We start from the raw sequence: 19,720 nt of genomic DNA on the forward strand, positions 1-19,720 counted from the left end.
AGGTGGATCACGAGGTCAAGAGATCGAGACCAACCTGGTCAACATGGTGAAACCCCGTCTTTACTAAAAATACAAAAAATTAGCTGGGCATGGTGGCGCGTGCCTGTAATCCCAGCTACTCGGGAGGCTGAGGCAGGAGAATTGCCTGAACCCAGGAGGCGGAGGTTGCGGTGAGCCGAGATTGCGCCATTGCACTCCAGCCTGGGTAACAAGAGCCAAAATCCGTCTCAAAAAAAAAAAGAAAATTCCCACAGAGGAGCAAAAGGCAGAAAATGAGAGTTTGAGCCACCACTTTCTTGGAAAGCAACTTTGAATGTTTAATATTATTACATGGATAATTTTTAAAGATTTCATATAGCTCATTCAGCCATTTTAGCTCGAGTATTTACCTGATTTAGCATCCATTTAAATAATTTTTAAAAATTAAGGTAACTGCAAATTCACAAGTAGTTACAAAAATAGTACAGAGAGGTCCCATGTAAAATCACTCAGCTTCCTCTTGAAATATTTACATAACTATAGCATTTTTAGGAAAACCAGAAAATCAGCAAACTGCAGTTAATAAACTATTATTTCTTTTTAATATTTAAGAGCCTGAGTATGATACACTAACTCATATATATACATAAAATGTATATAACTTCCTTTTCACAGATCTAACACCCCCATGCAGCCAGCACTCTAACAAGAAGCAGAAAATTGCTAGCACTTCAGAATCACCTCTTGGGTTCCCGTTCTAACCCAACTTCTTGACTTTTCTAAGAGCAGACATGAATGTTGCTTTTATTGCAATTACAAAAATGAAATCATACTGCCTCATTCATTCTCTTGGGTCTGGCTCCTTTTGTTCAACACATTTGTGGGATTCATTCTTACTGTTGCATGTAGTTGCAGATTGTTCTTTCTCATTGCATTCAGTATTCCATTGTATGCATGTACTATACTTCTCCATTCTACTTATTCAAATAAGCATTTGGATAGTTTTCAATTTTGAACTTTTATGACTGGCTAAGAATATCTCAGTACGTGTCTTTTGGTAAACGTGTTTATGCATTTCCATTGGGTGTGCCGTAGGAGCGGAATTGCTGGGTCACAGGGTATGTGTTTGCTCAGCTTTAGTGGATACAGCAAATTAGTTTTCCAAAATGATTGTGTTAATTCACACTCCCACCAGCAATGTGCAGGAGTTCCTTTGTTCCATAATTTTTTTCTGGTGGATATGTAATACATGCTTTCAAAAACAAAATTAGAAATAAACAGGCCGGGCGCGGTGGCTCAAGCCTGTAATCCCAGCACTTTGGGAGGCCGAGGCGGGTGAATCATGAGGTCAAGAGATGGAGACCATCTTGGTCAACATGGTGAGACCCCATCTCTACTAAAGATATAAAAAATTAGCTGGGCACAGTGGCACGTGCCTGTAATCCCAGCTACTCGGGAGGCTGAGGCAGCAGAATTGCCTGAACCCAGGAGGCAGAGGTTGTGGTGAGCTGAGATTGTGCCATTGCACTCCAGCCTGGGTCACAAGAGTGAAACTCCGTCTCAAAAAAAAAAAAAAAAGAAATAAACATCAAACAATACTGGTGGTATAATCAAAGCAATCATTTTTCTCCAATATTCAAGACTCTGCCCAAAGTATTTTACAGAGCAAAACTATCTGAAATTCTAAAATTACTCTTAAAATATATTCTAATTTATTAAATCACTTTGGCTTGATGCTGTATTTTCCAAACATGTCTGATATTGGGAATCATCTGCTATAAAGACAGATACTCAGGCATATCTTTTTATAGAACTCCAAGAGATTATTATCATCAGGCAAGCCTGTGAAACATTACTATATGAAGATCTTTTGACATTAACATCTGTCTAAAACTAAATCAGAGTAAAAAATAACTTTGTGGATTTCTTTGGAGAGTCCCAGCTCCACAACCTTTCTAGAATATTGTCAACTTCTATAACAACTTCAGAGGTAAACATTTAAACAGCTGGGTAAATTGAGACTAAAGTGCCTTGCCCTGGGTCCTTCCATAATACCACATCTATCATGGAGAGTCAGTGGGATAGATTGCCTTATGGATATTTCTTATCTTCAAAAGAAATCCTTTTGACTACTTACTGGAATACAACCAGGAGAGTCTGTTTTAAAGGATAGCTAGTGTTATATAAGAGGAAGAACATAGGAACTGACAAAAAAAAAAACAACAAAAACATGGTTTCAAATCCAAGTGCACCTATCATCATCTATGGAACTCAAGTCAACACATCCTTTCTATCTCAATCTTCTTCTCTGTGAAAGATATAATATCAACCATCTTATACTTTGTGGGGAAGATTACAAAATTAAGAAAACCCAAGGGGAAGAATACACAGTAGGAAGTTTAAAAATTTGTTTTTTTTTTCTTTGTAATCTGTTTTGGCATCTTCTATGTCTCTTATATAATTGCTCACTTGTAAGGTTAAAAATTATTTTGTAAAATTTTCTAACAACTTGTACATTGTAATTCAGTTTTTGTAAGAGAAGTGAATAATTACAGGAAAAAAATAAGAAACTGTTTGGTTCCACATTTTCCTTTACTTTCATCTTGGTAATGTGTGGTAGAAAGTAGCAGTCCTATAACTTATGTCTGAAAATGATTACAAACAATAATTTGGAAAAATGCAGTATAAAGAAGGAACTTGAGGTCATAGAAAACTATAATTTTTAAATAAAGCTGAACTCTTCCAAAACTAGAGAACGTCGCTAAGGGCAATATACAAGCAAATTTTTTAAAACAGTACTAAAACCACTTGAAAAAGCCAACATTTCAATTTAGCCTTTTAGACAGCTTTCTAATATCAACATATTAAGTAGTCAAATGGCATTTATACTGCAGATCAAAATGTTTCAAGCATCACATTTTATTTGTAAGAATGCCTATGAAAACCAATTTTATAAAAATAAATCTAATTCTGTGTTCTGAAAAGAAACTTACCATATTTAAACTATACAGCCATGAAAAGTCCATTTAACACTATCTGCCAATTACTACATATAAAAAGTCATTAAGAAAGATTTATATTATAATAAGTCTCCTTCAGCTCTCTATGATTTGATTCTTCTAATCTTAAAGCTGGTGAAAAACTCTGGAAAACATTAGCACTTATTTTAGAAAACAGAATTGTTAGACTTTTATTTAAAAGTAAATTTGTAAGTAACAATTTGATGCCATATGTGTACTAAAATTCACCATAAAAACCTAAGAGCAGGCCAGGAGTGGTGGCTCACGCCTGTAATCCAAGCACTTTGGAGGCCAAGGCAGGCGGATCACCTGAGGTCGGGAGTTCAAGACCAGCCTGACCAACCAACATGGTGAAACCTTGTCTTAAAAAAAAATAATAATAATAATAATAGTAATAAAAACCTTAGAGTACGGAAGCTGTGATTAACAATTATTCTGCCAAAAATCTGTGTAATTTAGGGCACATTTTTAACCACTTTTGCCTTGATTTCCTCCTCTGTAACATGGGGATAATGTCACTACATTCTTCTTGGGGTAGCTAGGAGGTCTAGGTGAGTGAGTGCTCAGAACAGTGTTCAAATCGTTATTATTAATGAATACAAAAAGAAAGTAGTTACAAAGAATGAAGAATATCTACTATTTGATAGCACAACAGGGTCACTATAGTCAACAATAACTTTATTGTATATTTTTTAAGATAATGAGTGTAATAGAATTGTTTGTAACTCAAAGGATAAATGCTTGAGGGGATGGATACTGCATTCTCCATGATGTGCTTATTTCAGCATTTCATGCCCATATCAAACATCTCATGTACCCCATAAATATATACACTTACTATACCCACAATAATTTTTAAAATAATTAAAAAAAATTTTTTAAATTATCGTATGCGTAGTCGTGGGAACACTAAATAGCACAAAACTCACGGGGCACTGTCACACCATAGTGCTGGGTGTCACTGATCAGCAGCTTTCGTTTCAGTTCATTCAGCCCTACTCCCACAGGACCTGAAAAACAGAGTAACAGAACTTCATTATCAAACAAAACACCGCATAAACATTTTTGTAACTGACATGAATCTCTAAGACAGACTGAAAACATGGATCCAGCTTTGTATTCTAAGTGAAGAGATTATTTCCAGTAACTTGGAGATAAGAAAACCCCAGATTTCTTTTGTTGTTTTTTTACTTTTTCCAATTGAAATCCTCACCTTTTCCTTAAAAAGTATTTATGTTTAAATGAGATATATTCAAGAGTATCTAAATATTACCAAATAATAAGCTACCCACAAGAGTCTAAAAAAATACATGCACCTAAGGAAATTAGATTGCACAATCCAGATAGTGATAATGTCAATTTTAAATGTTTTTAGGTTTTACTGAAACAAAATCCTTCACCCTGACTTTATTTGGGATGCAAATTCAGTTTTGCATTTTACATCTGCAAAACAATCAGCCACATTTACATGTGCTGAGAGCTTCTCCTGCACTATAGACTTCCTTAAGCATTTGAAAACTTGCATAGACCTTACACACTTAACTCAACGTATACACACTGAACACCTATAAGGAGCAAGGCATACAGTACAGTCTGTGGACAGCAAAAGATGATAAATGAACTCTGATCTTAAAGAAGCTCACTGATTAAGAGTCTGGGGCCAGAAAAAAAAAAAAAAAACAAAGAGCAGTTTCAAATATGAGACTGAAATCAAAAGTTAGACAGGCATAATTCTCCCCTTTCCAGTGTTGCTTTCCATCTAAAAGCTTCTCACAATGCTGCCATCAGGGTCCATGTAAGCATGGTGTGGTTCAGGGGTAACACAAGCCACAGGACCACACTGCCCTCAGGTAGAGTCCCATCTCTTTCCATCTGCTATGCCCTCACCTGGTGATACTGAAAGGGAAAGCCAGGGCGTCATTAGATTTCATTTTCATTCTAAAAGTGTGTGCGTTCCCTCTCCTTCTTAGGAGGAATGAATAAGAACTGAGAGAGAACTCATGCACGGTGCCTAGCACAGCATCCAGGTACTTGACTGTTGACTGCCTTGCCTATATCTTCTTCCACCCTGATGAGGTCACAGGAGGCTTTGAAAGAATAAGGTTTTACACCATACAATGGAGAACATGCAGTTGTAAAGAGAAGTAGGGTGGGCATCCCAGGTGGAGGGAAAAGGATGGGCAAAGACAAAGAGGGGGAAGTTGGTGACTCTGCCATTCTTGCTCTAATGCCATTTCTAGGTCCCTGATCCTTGTATAAAAACACTTGTCCACAGGTGTTTGTTCATGACCACCTTCAAACTTTCTCTACGCTCCTGTCTAACACCAATTGTCCAGCAACTTTCCCTTGTTCTGTAAAGCAGCAACTCTCAATTCTCCCTCTTATAATAAATATGCCATAATATCCCATTTATATCCTGAAATGGAATTAATTGCTAATATAACTTATAATTCCCCCTTCCAAATTAATATATTGCCCTAACTAAAAATAATACATGAAAGAGAGAAAAATAATTTATAATAAAGCAATATACATTTCAATATGTAAATGCTTGACATGACCACAGCAGAAAACCTAACCAAGTCAGATGTCTGTACCTACTTATAATAAATAAGTTTGGATTTAAATGATCAGGAGCTATGGTGCACAAGAAAGAACAGGAAAACAAAAGCCCAGAGGTACATGTAAATCCAGGAATAAGAACTAGAGCTTGGATAGAAACCACAAATCAGAGTTCCCTGAATATGATAAAGAGAAGGAAACAACCTAGGATAACATATCAAGGTTATTGAAGTGAAGAAAATAATACAAATGACTTGGGCTTACCCAAGAGTAGTATATGGGGCCCAGTGTCATGGCTCATGCCTGTAATCCCAATACTTTGGGAGGCCAAGGTGGGCAGGTATCACTCCAGGTCAGGAGTTGGGACCCAGCCTGGCCAACATGGTGAAATCTTGTCTCTACTAAAAATACAAAAATTAACCAGAGGTGGTGATGGGCACCTGTAGTCCCAGCTACTCAGGAGGCTGAGGCAGGAAAATTGCTTGAACCCAGGAGGTGGGGGTTGCAGTGAGCCAAGATCGCACCACTGCACTCCAGGCTGGGAGACAGAGAGAGACTTTGTCTCAAAAAAGAAAGAATAGTATGTGAGATGAGACAGTGCTTCAGTGTTCCAGAAGACAGTTCACTTTTCTAGAAACCCCACCATATGCTGAGTCATCTACTCAGTCCTTGACTGTCTAGCACAGCACATGGAAGTCATGTGGGATGTAGTCAGATCTTTGTTTTATAGAAAGGCCAAGTCTACATTCCTCTACCTAGCAGCCACTTTGACATAAAAAAAGTGCTCTCACAATGTCCATAATGTGCCCCAGTGGGCAGTCTTGCCCCTGTGAAAACCACTTTCTATGACTTCAGCACCTGCCTCTTGTCATTCCCTGCACCCCAATTCCTGCTATCATCTTGGGTGACATCAATATCCACAGAGAAATTGCTTCCAAATGCAGCCTTTGACTTCCTGATCTCTAGTGACCTCCCTCCCTACTTCACTTCAACCATGACATGGCACACCTGGCCTTTGCCATCACTAGGAGCTGATTCACTATGAAAATATTAAATCCACATTCTCCAGTATGACATCATTCTCTGATCTTCTTAGACCACACTCTCAGTTATTCCTCCCTCACCCATGGTCATATAAGGGTGCCTTTATTTCTCTACTTTCTTTCTAATCTCAGCCCTTCACTTTTGTTACTGTCTTTGTCTCTCTTACATTTATCCTTTATCGCATTTGACAATGATACCTCCATCTAAGACCAACCCAATGGTCTCTCTCCATACCCACAGAGGAGGTAATGAGTGCAGAAAACTGATGCAGCCCCTGGACAGTAGTAATATCATGCATTCCTGGTTGCCACACATAAACCAGGACCTTTTTTGTGCTCCAGCAATTTTTTGTTTTCCTTATCAGCTGGATTTCTTAGATCCTCATGATGGCAATTTCAATCTTTCTCCAGGCTCCTCTCTACTCACACCTGGAAGCCTCCTTGTCAGTTCTCTCTTGTATATCCCTAGAATCAACTGCTAAAGGGTGCCAGACCCCACCTCCAACCCTGGGGATTACATTTCAACATGAAATTTGGATGGGACACAGATCCAAACCCTATCACATGCCAAGGAAACCTCCCATCTAAGATCAACCCATTGGCCCCTCTCCATACCCACACCTGAACTACAAAGTGCAGAAAACTCACACACACAGTAGTTCACTCTTCTTTCTACCATCCTGGTTTATAGCTCCATAACTGCTCACCAGCACCTCCCACTTGTCCTCTCCTGCATCCATAGTTAAGTGTCAATTCTTTTACAGGGTTATAGAGATTGCATGATGCAAGTTACACTTTAATCTCTCATCTTAATTCTTCCCACTCCTTTCTTGCATTGCATGCTGCAACTACATGAAATTTGTCCTGTTTCCTGAAACGTGGCCGCTTCTCCTGGTGTGTTGGGTCTTCATCACATGCTACTTGCTCTTTCATGCACACTCCTGTCTTCTCACCTGACTAATTCTTGCTTTTCTTGCTGTTGTTTAGGATTCAGCTCAGACACACCTTAAGGAAATATTCTCTGATATTCTTTGGGTTAGGTCCCTGAATTCATGTTTCTTGTACTCGCACTTGAAAGGAATTATCACACTTCTGTACCTGCCTGTTTCCTTGTCTTGATCGTCTAACAGACTGAGTGCTGTGAAAACAGGAATGCCTTCTGCTTTGTTTAACAACTGCTTCCCTAGCTGGAAAATTGAAGGCCCTAGTTAGATTACTTATTTAAATTATACTCATTATGACACATAATAGTGTCATTATTGAGTATAATTTAAATAAATATTTAAGGTGAAACTTTGTTGAATGAACCAAAGGAGGTGAAACTTTGTTGAATGAACCAAAGGAGTGTGAGAGAAAGTTAGAAAGTATTTGCCCCTAGAACACATAGACATCATGATTAGATAAGGTGCTCAAGTTAACCAGTAGAAGTTGCTGGAATTCACATTTGAACTTGGCTCTTTATCTTAAAATAAAAGGGAAGGTGATGAATTCACTCTAAGTACAGTGAGTTTACAGGAAGAAACTCTTGCTCCCTAAACTCAGACAAGAGCTGCAATGTAACACAGAGGACAGGGCCAGGATTCCATTGTGAATGTATTCACATTGAAGTAAAACCTAAGACTTCAGTGACAGATCAGACTGCTAAGGGGGAGGGTAAAAGGGATACAACACTTATTGGTTGTCTATGATATGCCCAGCACCATGGAGGGGCTTGCATATTTATCTACTTTAAAGGTTCAAAAAGTATTCAGAGTAAGTTCTAAATCTCACTTTTTAAAATAAATAGAGAAAACACAAGGAAAAACAAGTGGTATTGCAATAAAGGTACCTTCTAGGTACAAATGATGCAAACCCAATTGTATATGCTTACACACACACACACACACACACACACAGAGAGAGAGAGAGAGAGAGAGAGAAGCAAACATAGCAAAACACTATTATAAAATGCAAATGAAGTGTCCCAGCCTGGCATGACCCTCAAGACACTTAGAACTACAGGAAGGGATGTGAATTCCCCATTTCCTTAGGAAGTCTCAGCTCTGGAGTGACTCCTAGAGTATGAGATACTTTGCCAAGTGAGAGTCTAGCATTTTTTCTTATTCTTAAAAATCTTACCTAACTACCAAAAAAAAAAGTAACTCTTTAGGAAAATAAACTAGGTATATTTGAATTAGTGGGAAAAAATATGCCACCTAAAATGTGATTCCTTAAATTTTGACTATATTCAATTTAGCGCTCTGTGATAACTTTATAATCTAACCCTTACAAGCAAGCTCTCTTCACCTCACACTTGTGTGGTATACACCTACGTAGGATGTCAAGAACATTAGGAGGCTAATGACTTTATTTGGAAAATTTTCCCTAAATTAGGTTATTCTAGGTCATCGTCTTCAAAGGTAGAAGTATCCTCCCAAGAAAGGTTATAAGTAGAGACATAATTTCATCATTCTTACTGCAAAATTGTCCAGCAGGCCTACAGACAGCATTTTCTTAGTCAGGCCCTTGGATCAATTCTGCCATCTCCACTGGAGATGTTCTAGAGTCTCCCCTTGACTTTAAAAGACCACAGCTTAGATGCACCATCTTGAGCCGTATCCTCCTTCTAGGGTTAGGCCTAAATTCGAATTTTTAGTTGGCTGGTTTGTATTTAGAATAAAAAGTCTATTTTACATTGGAAGCAATTTAGGGATTCAAACTCAGTTAGGTTTATTCGTATGCCTCTGCAACAGAATAGATTCATTTTTCCCTTCCATATAGAAATTTTTATCACAGTTGGTGAAATACACTTATATGTGCCTATGTAAGTAGATTACTCTGTAGTTCATTTTCAGCGGAGCTAATGATAAAGTGAAGAAGAGAAGAGAATCTAAACAACCCATCTTTAAATCACAGATGATAGGTTGTGGCATAATTATGATGATGACATAGTGAGTTCTTGTTACATGACAAACTTGGTGTGACATGGTTTCCATACACTGTTACTCATCCTCAAAACATCCCTGCAAGAAAGGTATCATTATCCTCATTTTACAGATGAGAACACTGAGACAATGAAAGGTGAGGTAATTTCGTAGAGGTCACACATCTGGCATGTGGCTTAGCTGGTGTTCAAAAGCCCGTCTGTCTAACTCAAGAGTCTGCATTCTTTCCACTCTACCTACGATCTTATCCAAAGAATGACGATAAAACACGAACTTGGGTAGCTGTTGCTCTGCTGTCTGTTTATGACTGTGAATTGGAACTTCACGGACTCTCTCATCTCTAGTCCATGCTATCCACACTTCATGATTACTAATTATGCTCCTGGAATAGGCAGAGATGCAGGCTACAAAACGTGGCAGAAATCAAATCTGGTGATTTCAAAACTCACTCTGTGTACAATCTCTGAGAAATCTAACATAAACTGAATGAGGGTGATGTGTATACCAGGCCTGGGCCATAGACACTGGGCGTATCTGTTAGGATTCTCAATTCGGGATGAAGGAAAATCAAACACAAGAATGATATATGTAAGTAAAAGCCAGAAAGGCATATTAAAAATGATTTTGGAGCTTACTAATCTGCAATTCAAGCAGTGAACTGCAGTTGGTGTGACTCCTAGCTTTGAAAATAAACGAATGCTTATAGCCAAACCAGAAATATAAATAAGCATTTACCTGCTTCATTTAAAAAACATTTCACAAGAATTCATAAAACCATGTTGAAAAGGAAGAATAAAGCTGTATGTATCAATTTGTAGTAGGTGAAGGTCTTGGGAAAAATATGTGTCAATTGGATAATTAAGATAATTAGAAAAGCATAATAAAATTTTAAATTCCTTTTTATGCCTTTAATTAGTAACTCCTTATTGAAAGTAGGCAAATGTGGTACATGATTTTATAAAAAGGTTCATTCATTTAATCCAAAAAAATGTAGCCCACTTAAGGTGTCAATAAAATGTTAATAAAGTTTCTATTTAAGATTTTACATTTAAGAAAACAGTCACTGTTACCCACATGCAAAGATTCTTTTATGTTTATCTAAAAAAGGCTAAAAAACCTATATGCAAATTTTCAGCTTTAATTTACACAGAAGAATGTAGACATATATGACACCTGTTCCCCAAATGATCCTGAAATTAGTTATTATTGCTTCATTTCATGTAATGTAATTATGAGATGTATTTCCATTCTTGTTTCACATTTTCTTTTTATTCCACAATATGTTTAAGTGTTCATAACTTGTAACCAATGTTTATGTACCAAAACCCAAAAGTATATTTTATTAGAATGCTAGCACAGTATACTTTCAAAATTAATTCATAGTTGATGCATGCAAGTCTTTTATTCTGTACATATGGTCCCCCCAAATAATCTACTTTTTGAATGTGATACAGAGATATACAAAAACAACAACAACAAAAAGCAAGCCAGGTGCCTCAGTTTGAACCTGGAATCCCAGTTAGTTGGGAGGCTGGAACAGAATGATCACTTGAGGCCAGGAATTTGAGACCAGCCTAGGCAACATAGCAAGACCCTCTCTAAAAAAACAAAACAAAAACAAACAAAAAAACAAAACAAGCTACACGAGTAGAAAAAGATTTGAGGCAATAATATCAGTGCATAGAAGAGCACCCAAAACCATACGTGCACTGAAAGAATGATTTAAAATATCAGCTATGATGTTCTTATATTCATCTTAAAAAAAAAAACCCTGTTAATGGCCATGCTCTCAAGCATTGTATTTTGAAACATCAACTCTTTACTTATTCACAAGTTAGTGCACATTCTGAGAGAATGAATAAACATTTACTTAAACAGCAACATATATTACTATTATGAAAATAATTACTGAAGTCAATGAAATGTTATATATGTATATTTTAAATGACAGTCACAAAGAATAAGCATATGGCTGGGCATAATCCTAGCATTCAGGGAGGCTGAGGCGGGCGATCACCTGAGGCCATAAGTTCAAGAACAGCCTGGCCAACATGGTGAAACTGCATCTCCACTAGAAATAAAAAAAATTACACAGGTGTGGTGGTGGGTGTCTGTAATCCCAGTAGGAGAATGGCTCAAACACAGGAGGTGGAGGTTGCAGTGAGCCGAGATCACGCCACTGCACTCTAGCCTGGGTGACAGAGCAAGACTCCATCTCAAAAAAAAAACAAAAACAAAAAAGAATAAGCATAAAATAATTTTTGTTCTAAATATCTGATATAAAATTTAGGTATCATTTTTCTTAAGGCTGATGACTATCAGATTGGTCTTAATAATTTAAATATGGATAGGTGGTACCTTACACATGAAGAGACAATCTGCTAAAGATGAATGCTCATGATATGTTAGAAAAAAACCTTTACGAAAAGAGAGATATAGGTAGGTGGAGATTCACCAAATTAGTTTTAACACATTACATATTCATGTAACAGTCATAATGCATTAATGGTAAAATCCATTCTTATTTGAATTTATGTCTAATATTTGGATTAATGTCAAATATTAAATTAGATATTGGAGAGACGTGTGTTGGTCTGACCAACTACTATCCACTTTTGCTACTGATTTTTGTTCATATTGGCAGAAACATTAAAATGTCCTATCACATGGAAAGTGCTGAATGGAGACAGCTTTTACTATCTGCTGTACCTCTGGTATATCTGTACTGCTTCACAGGAAAGTTCCTTCCATATTACCCCCAAACATTTTTATGATATTGGCTAGATTTGTTACTCTTACTATCCCGAGAAAAATATCAGAAGTACTGGAGTCTGTAATAAATATCCGAACTGCTTTTTGTTAATTCAAAAAAAAAAAAACACTTATTCATTTGATTTATTACAAGATGAGTCCAATGAAATCTTTAGGTATTTTGGCATCAGACACCAGGTATAAACAGATATCTACTTATCACATTGTAGCCCCACTATTTTGTTGTTCCAAGAATAAGATGAAAACAACGATGCTATTATATTTGGCCCATAATTTTAGAATGATCATATTAGTGATCTGGATCTTTATGTTTGAGAGTGACAAATCTGTCTATAAAACTAAAGTTCACTTGAAATCAAATTACATAAAAAGTATAGCAACTTAGAAGTTTGTAACAATCCCTAACTTGGGTTCAGATTTCCTTTCTTCTATGCTTTTATAATAGGCAAAAAGTGTTATTAATAAAGCATCAATTTGTGTGAGAGAGAGAAAGAGGAAGAAAGTAAAAAGGAGAGAAAGAAAGAGGAAGGAAGGAAGGAAGGAGGAAGGGAGGGAGGGAGGGAGGAACGGAGAGGAAGGGAGGGAGGGAGAGAAGGAGGGAGGGAGAGAGAGAGAAAGGAGAAGGGAAGGGGAAAAAAGAGAGAAAGAAAGAAAGAAGGAAGGAAGGAAGGAAGGAAGGAAGGAAGGAAGGAAGGAAGGAAGGAAGGAAGGAAGGAAGGGGGGAGGGGAGGTGTGGGGAGGGGAGGGAAGGGAAGAACAGGAAGCTTATTGAAAGAGCACCATTTTTCCATGAAGCTATTTACCTTACACTTATTTAGACTGACTAAAATACTCATCTCACTCTACTTGAAAACTATGACAAGAGTGCAATAAAATTAAGAGGTCAAAATAAAATCATCCCTGAGGTTTCCTTAGCTAAGTAGAAGAGGGTATGGGGAACTGCCTTAGTTCAAAGTTTGCTCATGGGGCCACCATGTTCCCAATTCAAAATGTATCCTGTCCACGTCCCCAACTCTCCATTCCCCTTATCCTGTTCCACTTTTACTTTCTCCCACAGACTTATCGCCCTCTAACAAGTATACAAGTGATTTTATTATTTATTTGTAATTTATTATAAATACGTTTTTGGTCCATCTTCTCCTGTTAGAATATAAATGGCAAAAGGGCAAAAATGTTTCTGTGCTCAGAACAGTGCCTGGCATAGCTGATACACCATAAAGCTCAGCTGAATGAACAGATTTGTGATTTATTCCCAGAAAAGAAGTCTGAAAATAAATATTTAAGATTGACCAATGGCATAAAAAAGCCAATTGTGATTCCAATAAAGATCACATTTACCTTTTACATACAAGGGTTATAATTTTAAATCCATCACACTCTCATGAATTTCATTATGACTTTTAGTTTTACAGTTATTTATATAAAATCCTCCAGAGCCAACTCTAATTCCTACAAGCCTTCAATCAAAGCGCAACAAAAGACATGAGAATTTTAATAAACACACTAACATTCACATTTAGTTTCGAGCACTTACTTTTGCTTTGCTTTATGTGGGAGGCTTTGTGTTGTGCCACAGTTTTATGGAAAAATAATGACAGTCTTATAATAAATGCCTATTCATTCAAATTATCTCTACAAGCAGAATTTGGGCAGTGTACAAGATTCAGCACAAAGGAGGGGAGAATAGTACTGAAATGCTCAAGCTAAAAATGTGAAACATAGAGAAAGATTTATTATTAGTTTCCTTTTGTACCTTCTAGCCAGACAGAACAAGTCACAAATTGTCTGAATATCCACGAGATGAATTTTTGCTCTTGTTTTGGCTTAAATCATGAAAAATGTTTTAGTTGCTTTTTAACACCCAAGTGTTCTCCCCATTCCCTCCCTCACCCACCTACACATTATTTCGACTTTATTACTTTACTTTTAAAAAGTTGGGTTTCACTGAAGATAAAACTTGTGATGTAGGAAAATGTACTAAAAGCCTGACATTTGGTTTCAACACACTCTCTAGAAAATACTTTTAAATGCCGAAGAAAATTTAACAAACTGTCATTGAGATGTTTTGGTGGTTAAAATTAGGCTTAAGAATAGCACATTCTCAAAATGAACAGAAAATTAACTACTTCTAATCAAAGCTCGAAGTCTTTCATTGTCGTATTTTTGCCATGGTAACAACCTGGTCTATTATTTTTTTTTTGAACATTAAATACAAGAATAAAAACCATATAGCATTTGATAATAATACAGAAAAATAATACTTTGTATTTTCTCAACAATATTTATGAAACAGTTTCAAGGCAAGTATCGGTTTTCCCAATGGCTTTGAAACACTGGGTAAAAAATTATTATTATTATTAATTAATATTATTATTTCAGACAGAGTCTTGTTCTGTCACCCAGTGGCACAATCTCAGCTCACTGCAACCTCCACCTCCCAGGTTCAAGTGATTCTTCTGACTCAGACTCCCGAGTACCTGGGACTACAGGTGCCTGCCACCACATCCGACTATGTTTTATATTTTTAGTAAAGACATTTTATATTTTTAGTAAAGCATGTTGGCCAGTCTGGTCACGAACTCCTGATCTCAGGTGATCCACCCACCTCAGCCTCCCAAAAAGTGTTGGGATTACAGGTGTGAGCCACAGCATCCAGACAAAAATTGCTTTCAAGGAGGACTATGACACTTATACTCTTTCCATCTTCCTATACATATACACATTTTAGGACCCAAGGAAATAAATTCCTATGTATACAATGTTTTTATAATCATAAATAGTAAACAGCTAATTCAGAAATAATACAGAATGTCCACAATTTGTGTCCATGGCTTCATTGCCTATTTTAGATGATAAATTTCTAGATAATCTAATAAGTGTTTTGAACACTGAGGTTCAAAACCAGCAGAAGCCTACTGATATTTGAACATTTCATGTTTATCTTATTACTATCTTTAATTAACACGTAAGACCTCCTCCTCATTCCTCCTCCTTCTTCCTTCTCCTCCTTCCTCCTCCTCTTCCTCTTCTTTATTTTTCCTCCTTTCCCCTTCCTCTCTCCTCCTCTTCTTCTCTTTCTTCTTTAATTTTTCCTCCTTCCTCCTCTCTCCTCCTCCCCTTCCTCCTCCTCCTCCTTCTTCGTTTGAACTCTGTTACCCAGGCCAGAGTGTGCAGTGGTATAACCATAGCTAACAGTCATCTCCAACCCACAGGCTCAAGCAATCCTCTCATCTCAGCTTCAAGTAGCTGGGACTACAGGCACACAGCACCATGCCTTGCTAATTTTATTTTATTTTGTTTTTTTGTAAAGACAGAATCTCACTATGTTGCCCAGGCTGATCTTGAATTCTTGGCCCCCAGCACTCCCCCTGCTTCAGCCTCCCAAAACACTAGGAATTCAGGTGTGAGCCATTGTGCCCAGTCTCTCTTTTTATTTTTAGAGACGAGGTTTAACTATGCCTGGGCTGGTCATGAACTCCTGGGGTCAAGTGATCCTCCTGCCTCAGTCTCCCGAGTAGCTGGGACCACAGGCAGGCACCACTATGCAGGGCAACAAATATTCTTATTAAAACCTTACTAGGTGCCAGGAATTGGCCTATGTCTTTGCACAGATGATTCTGTTTAACCCTCAAAAGAAACCTAGAAAGTAGATGTTTTTATTATCTCAAATTTTCAGATGAATAAACTGAAGCCCAGAGAAAATTTGAATTGTTCCTGTGTCATGTGACTAATGAAGGATGTAACAGGTCTAGAAGGCAGCCATCTTGTCCCAGATGCCCATCTCTTATCTTCTACACCATCATGACTCACAGGATATAAAGAGATGGGGATTTCTCCACATCTACTTCCAATGTGCCATATACACAAGCAGAAAGGTTTCTGAGCAAGGAATACAAAGAAGAAAGTGAATAATAGGAAATACTTCTGAATGATAGTTACACAAAACCCGCCTGGCCATCACCAGATCCCACTGTGCAATGTCATGCTGTACACAGGCCACAGTGGGGTGGAATGTGGAATGTTCGATTAATGACACCAGGGGGCTGAATTTTCCAAGCCTCCATCTGTACAGGGACTCTTGATTCTGGAAAGTTTCTAGATCTTTCCTTTAGTAGAACTATTACTAACAAGTTTGCATTAATACAGCATGCTTCCATGATTTTCTTCCTCTATTTTTTATTATACTTTCAGTTCTGGGGTACATGTGCAGAATGTGCAGCTTTGTTACATAGTTATACATGTGCCATAGTGGTTTGCTGGAGTTTTGCTCTTGTTCCCCAAGCTGGAGTGCAGTGGTACGATGTCAGCTCACTCTGCCTCTCAGGTCCAAGTGATTCTCCTGCCTCAGCCTCCCAAGTAACTGGGATTATAGGCATCTGACACCATGCCCAGCTAATTTTTATATTTTTAGTAGAGACAGGGTTTCACCACATTGGCCAGGCTAGTCTTGAACTCCTGACCTGAAGTTATCCACCTGCCTCAGCCTCCCAGAGTCCTGAGATTATAGGCATCAGCCACTATACCCAGCCCTTCCTCTATTTTTCATATAGAAACACAGGATATACCATCCACCTAATGAGAAATTGTGATCTAACGTGACAAAAATACTAAAATGAATATTCTCCATTAAGTCTGTTCTGTTATAATGCAATTGTCATAGATTTAAGAAATATTGCCTTATGCCAGCAATTGCTCCAAAATAGGAAAAGAACATCTTAGGGGCTAAAGTGTTTCAGATAAAGTTAATTTTCCTAGAGGAATTTCAGACTATAGGCTAATAACCATAACAAATCTGTTGATCAAAACAGACAAACCAAACCTGAAATATTGCTGAGCAAATCCTCAACAGCAGAAATATTAAGACAAAACCAAAAGTTTCTAAGTGGTCATTACATGGCATACACGAGAAAGCACAAAACTGAAATATAATGCCAAGAAAAGTAGAAAATCGAAATAAATTGCCGCTAGTTTACAACTGGTAACCACAGAAGCAATGGCAACAACCTACTCAAGCAGGGCAACAAGGCTTCTCCCTGTGTGCACAGCACCAGACCCTACAGCATCTGCATCCAGGAAAAGCAAAATGCACTCCCCTGATTAACCAGGCCAGCAGCAACAGAATCATCTGGGAGCTTGTTAGAAATGTAGGCTCTCTGGCCCTGCCCCAGGCTACCAGATCAGAACCTGCCTCTTAAGAAGATCCCCAGGCTACCAGAATGCATGTTAAATCTGAGGAGCCCTGGAATAGGGTCTGCAGGTCAGGGGGAAGGGCAGGAACTCCTCCCTCTGTATATTCTCCAAGATACCTCTATCTGTGGCAATCAAAAAACTATTGAGAAACAATCTCTTAACTCTGAAGGTAGCAGATAGTTAGATCACGAACAGAACCTAGTCTGGTAAGTGGAAGACTTATCCCAGGTTGACCATGGAAAATGTGAACAAATTTGAGAAGGAACGACCAGGAAAATCAGTACTTTAAGAATTTATTGGCAAATTCCAAAGAGCACAATAGTGAAATAGTAATGATGGGTGCAGTAAGAAACCCTGCCTAGACAGTGAGCAGAATTACTGTGTAGGGAAGAGAGGTGAGCCCAGCAAGGCTGCTGACCTGACCTCAGGAGACCTACATTGGAAACTCAAGTCTAGACATGGGCAGGAGTCTAGTGAACATAAACGCTTTCAGTAGACTCACATCTAAACTTTCACAAAGCAAGGAGGTATCTGCCAGGAAAATGAATGAACAGGCCTTAAATCAAAGAAATTTTTAAAAGTAAGATATTTAGATCTGGTACAGAGTGTGAAGTACAGCCCTGATTTTAAGACTGGAAGCCATATTCCACAGTAAGCTAAGAAGTAGGGTTCTGGTGTCCACCCGCTGGGGTCTGAATCAGCTCTGTAACTTCGTAACTGCAGGACCTTAGAAAAGTTACCTACTTCTCTCTGTGCTTCAGTTTCTTCATCTGTAATACGGGGAATAATAAAAGCATTTACCTTAGAGTCATCACGAGGACTGAAGGAAATAGTACACATATAGTTAGTTATTGTTATTATATAGCATGGAGGAAGGACAGGACCCTCTTAAAAACAAGTTAAAATTTAAACACTCGCTTGAGACTGTTTGAAAGGAGTTGGAACAGCAGAAGGTAATGAAATATGACAGTTAGATTTTAGCAGCAGAGAAACCTAAGAAGTTCAAACAGGTATTTTGGTTGTCACTGAAACAATGTAATTAATTATTTACTTAAGGCCTGGAAACCTCTAAAGAATGAGGAAACACTTATTGGCAGAAGCATATAGCAAAGAAAATATGAATGTTCACTGACTGTGCCACTTGGGAGTGCAAAGGGAAAATCTCTGAGAATCAGCAATCAAACTTAAGAAATTTCAAACAAGAGATAGAAATAGCAGTTATTGCAATAGGATTTATATCACAGGGCTAAAAAACGGCTTTAGGATTCTGCTGGGAATAAAAAATAAAGTGAGAAAAGGGAGGGGACTTGCCCATGAGTGATAGACTGGATGAAGAAAATGTGGCACATATACACCATGGAATACTGTGCAGCCATTAAAAGGATGAGTTCATGTCCTTTGCCAGGACATGGATGAAGCTGGAAACTGCCATTCTCAGCAAACTAACACAGGAACAGAAAACCAAACACCTCATGTTCTCACTCATAACTGGGAATGAACAGTGAGAAAACCTAGATGACAGGTTGATGGGTGCAGCAAACCACCATATGACACATATATACCTACGTAACAAACCTGCACATTCTGCACATGTATCCCAGAACTTAAAATGAAAGAAAGAAGGAGAGGGGAGAGGAGGAGAGGGGAAGAGAGGGGAGGAGAGGAGAGGGGAAGAGAAGAGAGGGGAGAGGAGGGGAGGGGAGGGGGGAGAGGGGAGTGGTGGGGAGAGGAGGGGAGAGGAAAGAGGTACTTGGCCCCAAAACAGATCCACACCCACTTCAGACTTTGGGTACCAGAAACCCAAAGGCCAAAGGGGAAACAGGGCAACTGAAGTGAGTATAATTAAGTTAACCTCTTTACTGACAATTTTGGCCAAATGAGTTTTAGTGCAATCAATGATCATGGATCTGGACAATTAGATTCAAATAGAGGAGAAGCAAAAACACATCAGGTCATTCTATGATTTTTGGCTGACAATGGAATGTGGTGACACATAATTCTGGAAGCATATTTTGCCTCAAAAGGTAGCTGGAATGATGCCGTGATATTCTTTTGTCCCGATGACGCTTTCGATTGCTGACCAGCAGGGCTGGGGTTCCATGATCCAGTTTTGAGGAGGCTGACTAAGTCACACCCACGAAGAAAGGCCAAGTTGTATCAGTTAGAGGAATTTAAAGCCTCGGAGTTCCAGATCCACTATGGTGGGGAAAGCCCACCAGAACCTAATACC

General features: G+C 38.2%; 1 protein-coding gene across 8 annotated transcripts in view; it reads right to left on the bottom strand.

The window, feature by feature from the left end:
* Nucleotides 1-19,720, bottom strand: part of MPP7 (MAGUK p55 scaffold protein 7) — a 255,825-nt gene that overhangs the window by 14,941 nt on the left and 221,164 nt on the right. For all 8 annotated transcript variants that reach the window (XM_078329683.1, XM_078329681.1, XM_078329680.1 and 5 more), the window contains one exon: nucleotides 3,929-4,009. In XM_078329683.1, the coding sequence (XP_078185809.1) occupies nucleotides 3,929-4,009 (81 nt within the window). The remainder of the gene's footprint in view (nucleotides 1-3,928; nucleotides 4,010-19,720) is intronic.

Source organism: Callithrix jacchus, chromosome 7 (genome assembly GCF_049354715.1).
Source record: "Callithrix jacchus isolate 240 chromosome 7, calJac240_pri, whole genome shotgun sequence".
Classification (NCBI taxonomy): domain Eukaryota; kingdom Metazoa; phylum Chordata; class Mammalia; order Primates; family Cebidae; genus Callithrix; species Callithrix jacchus.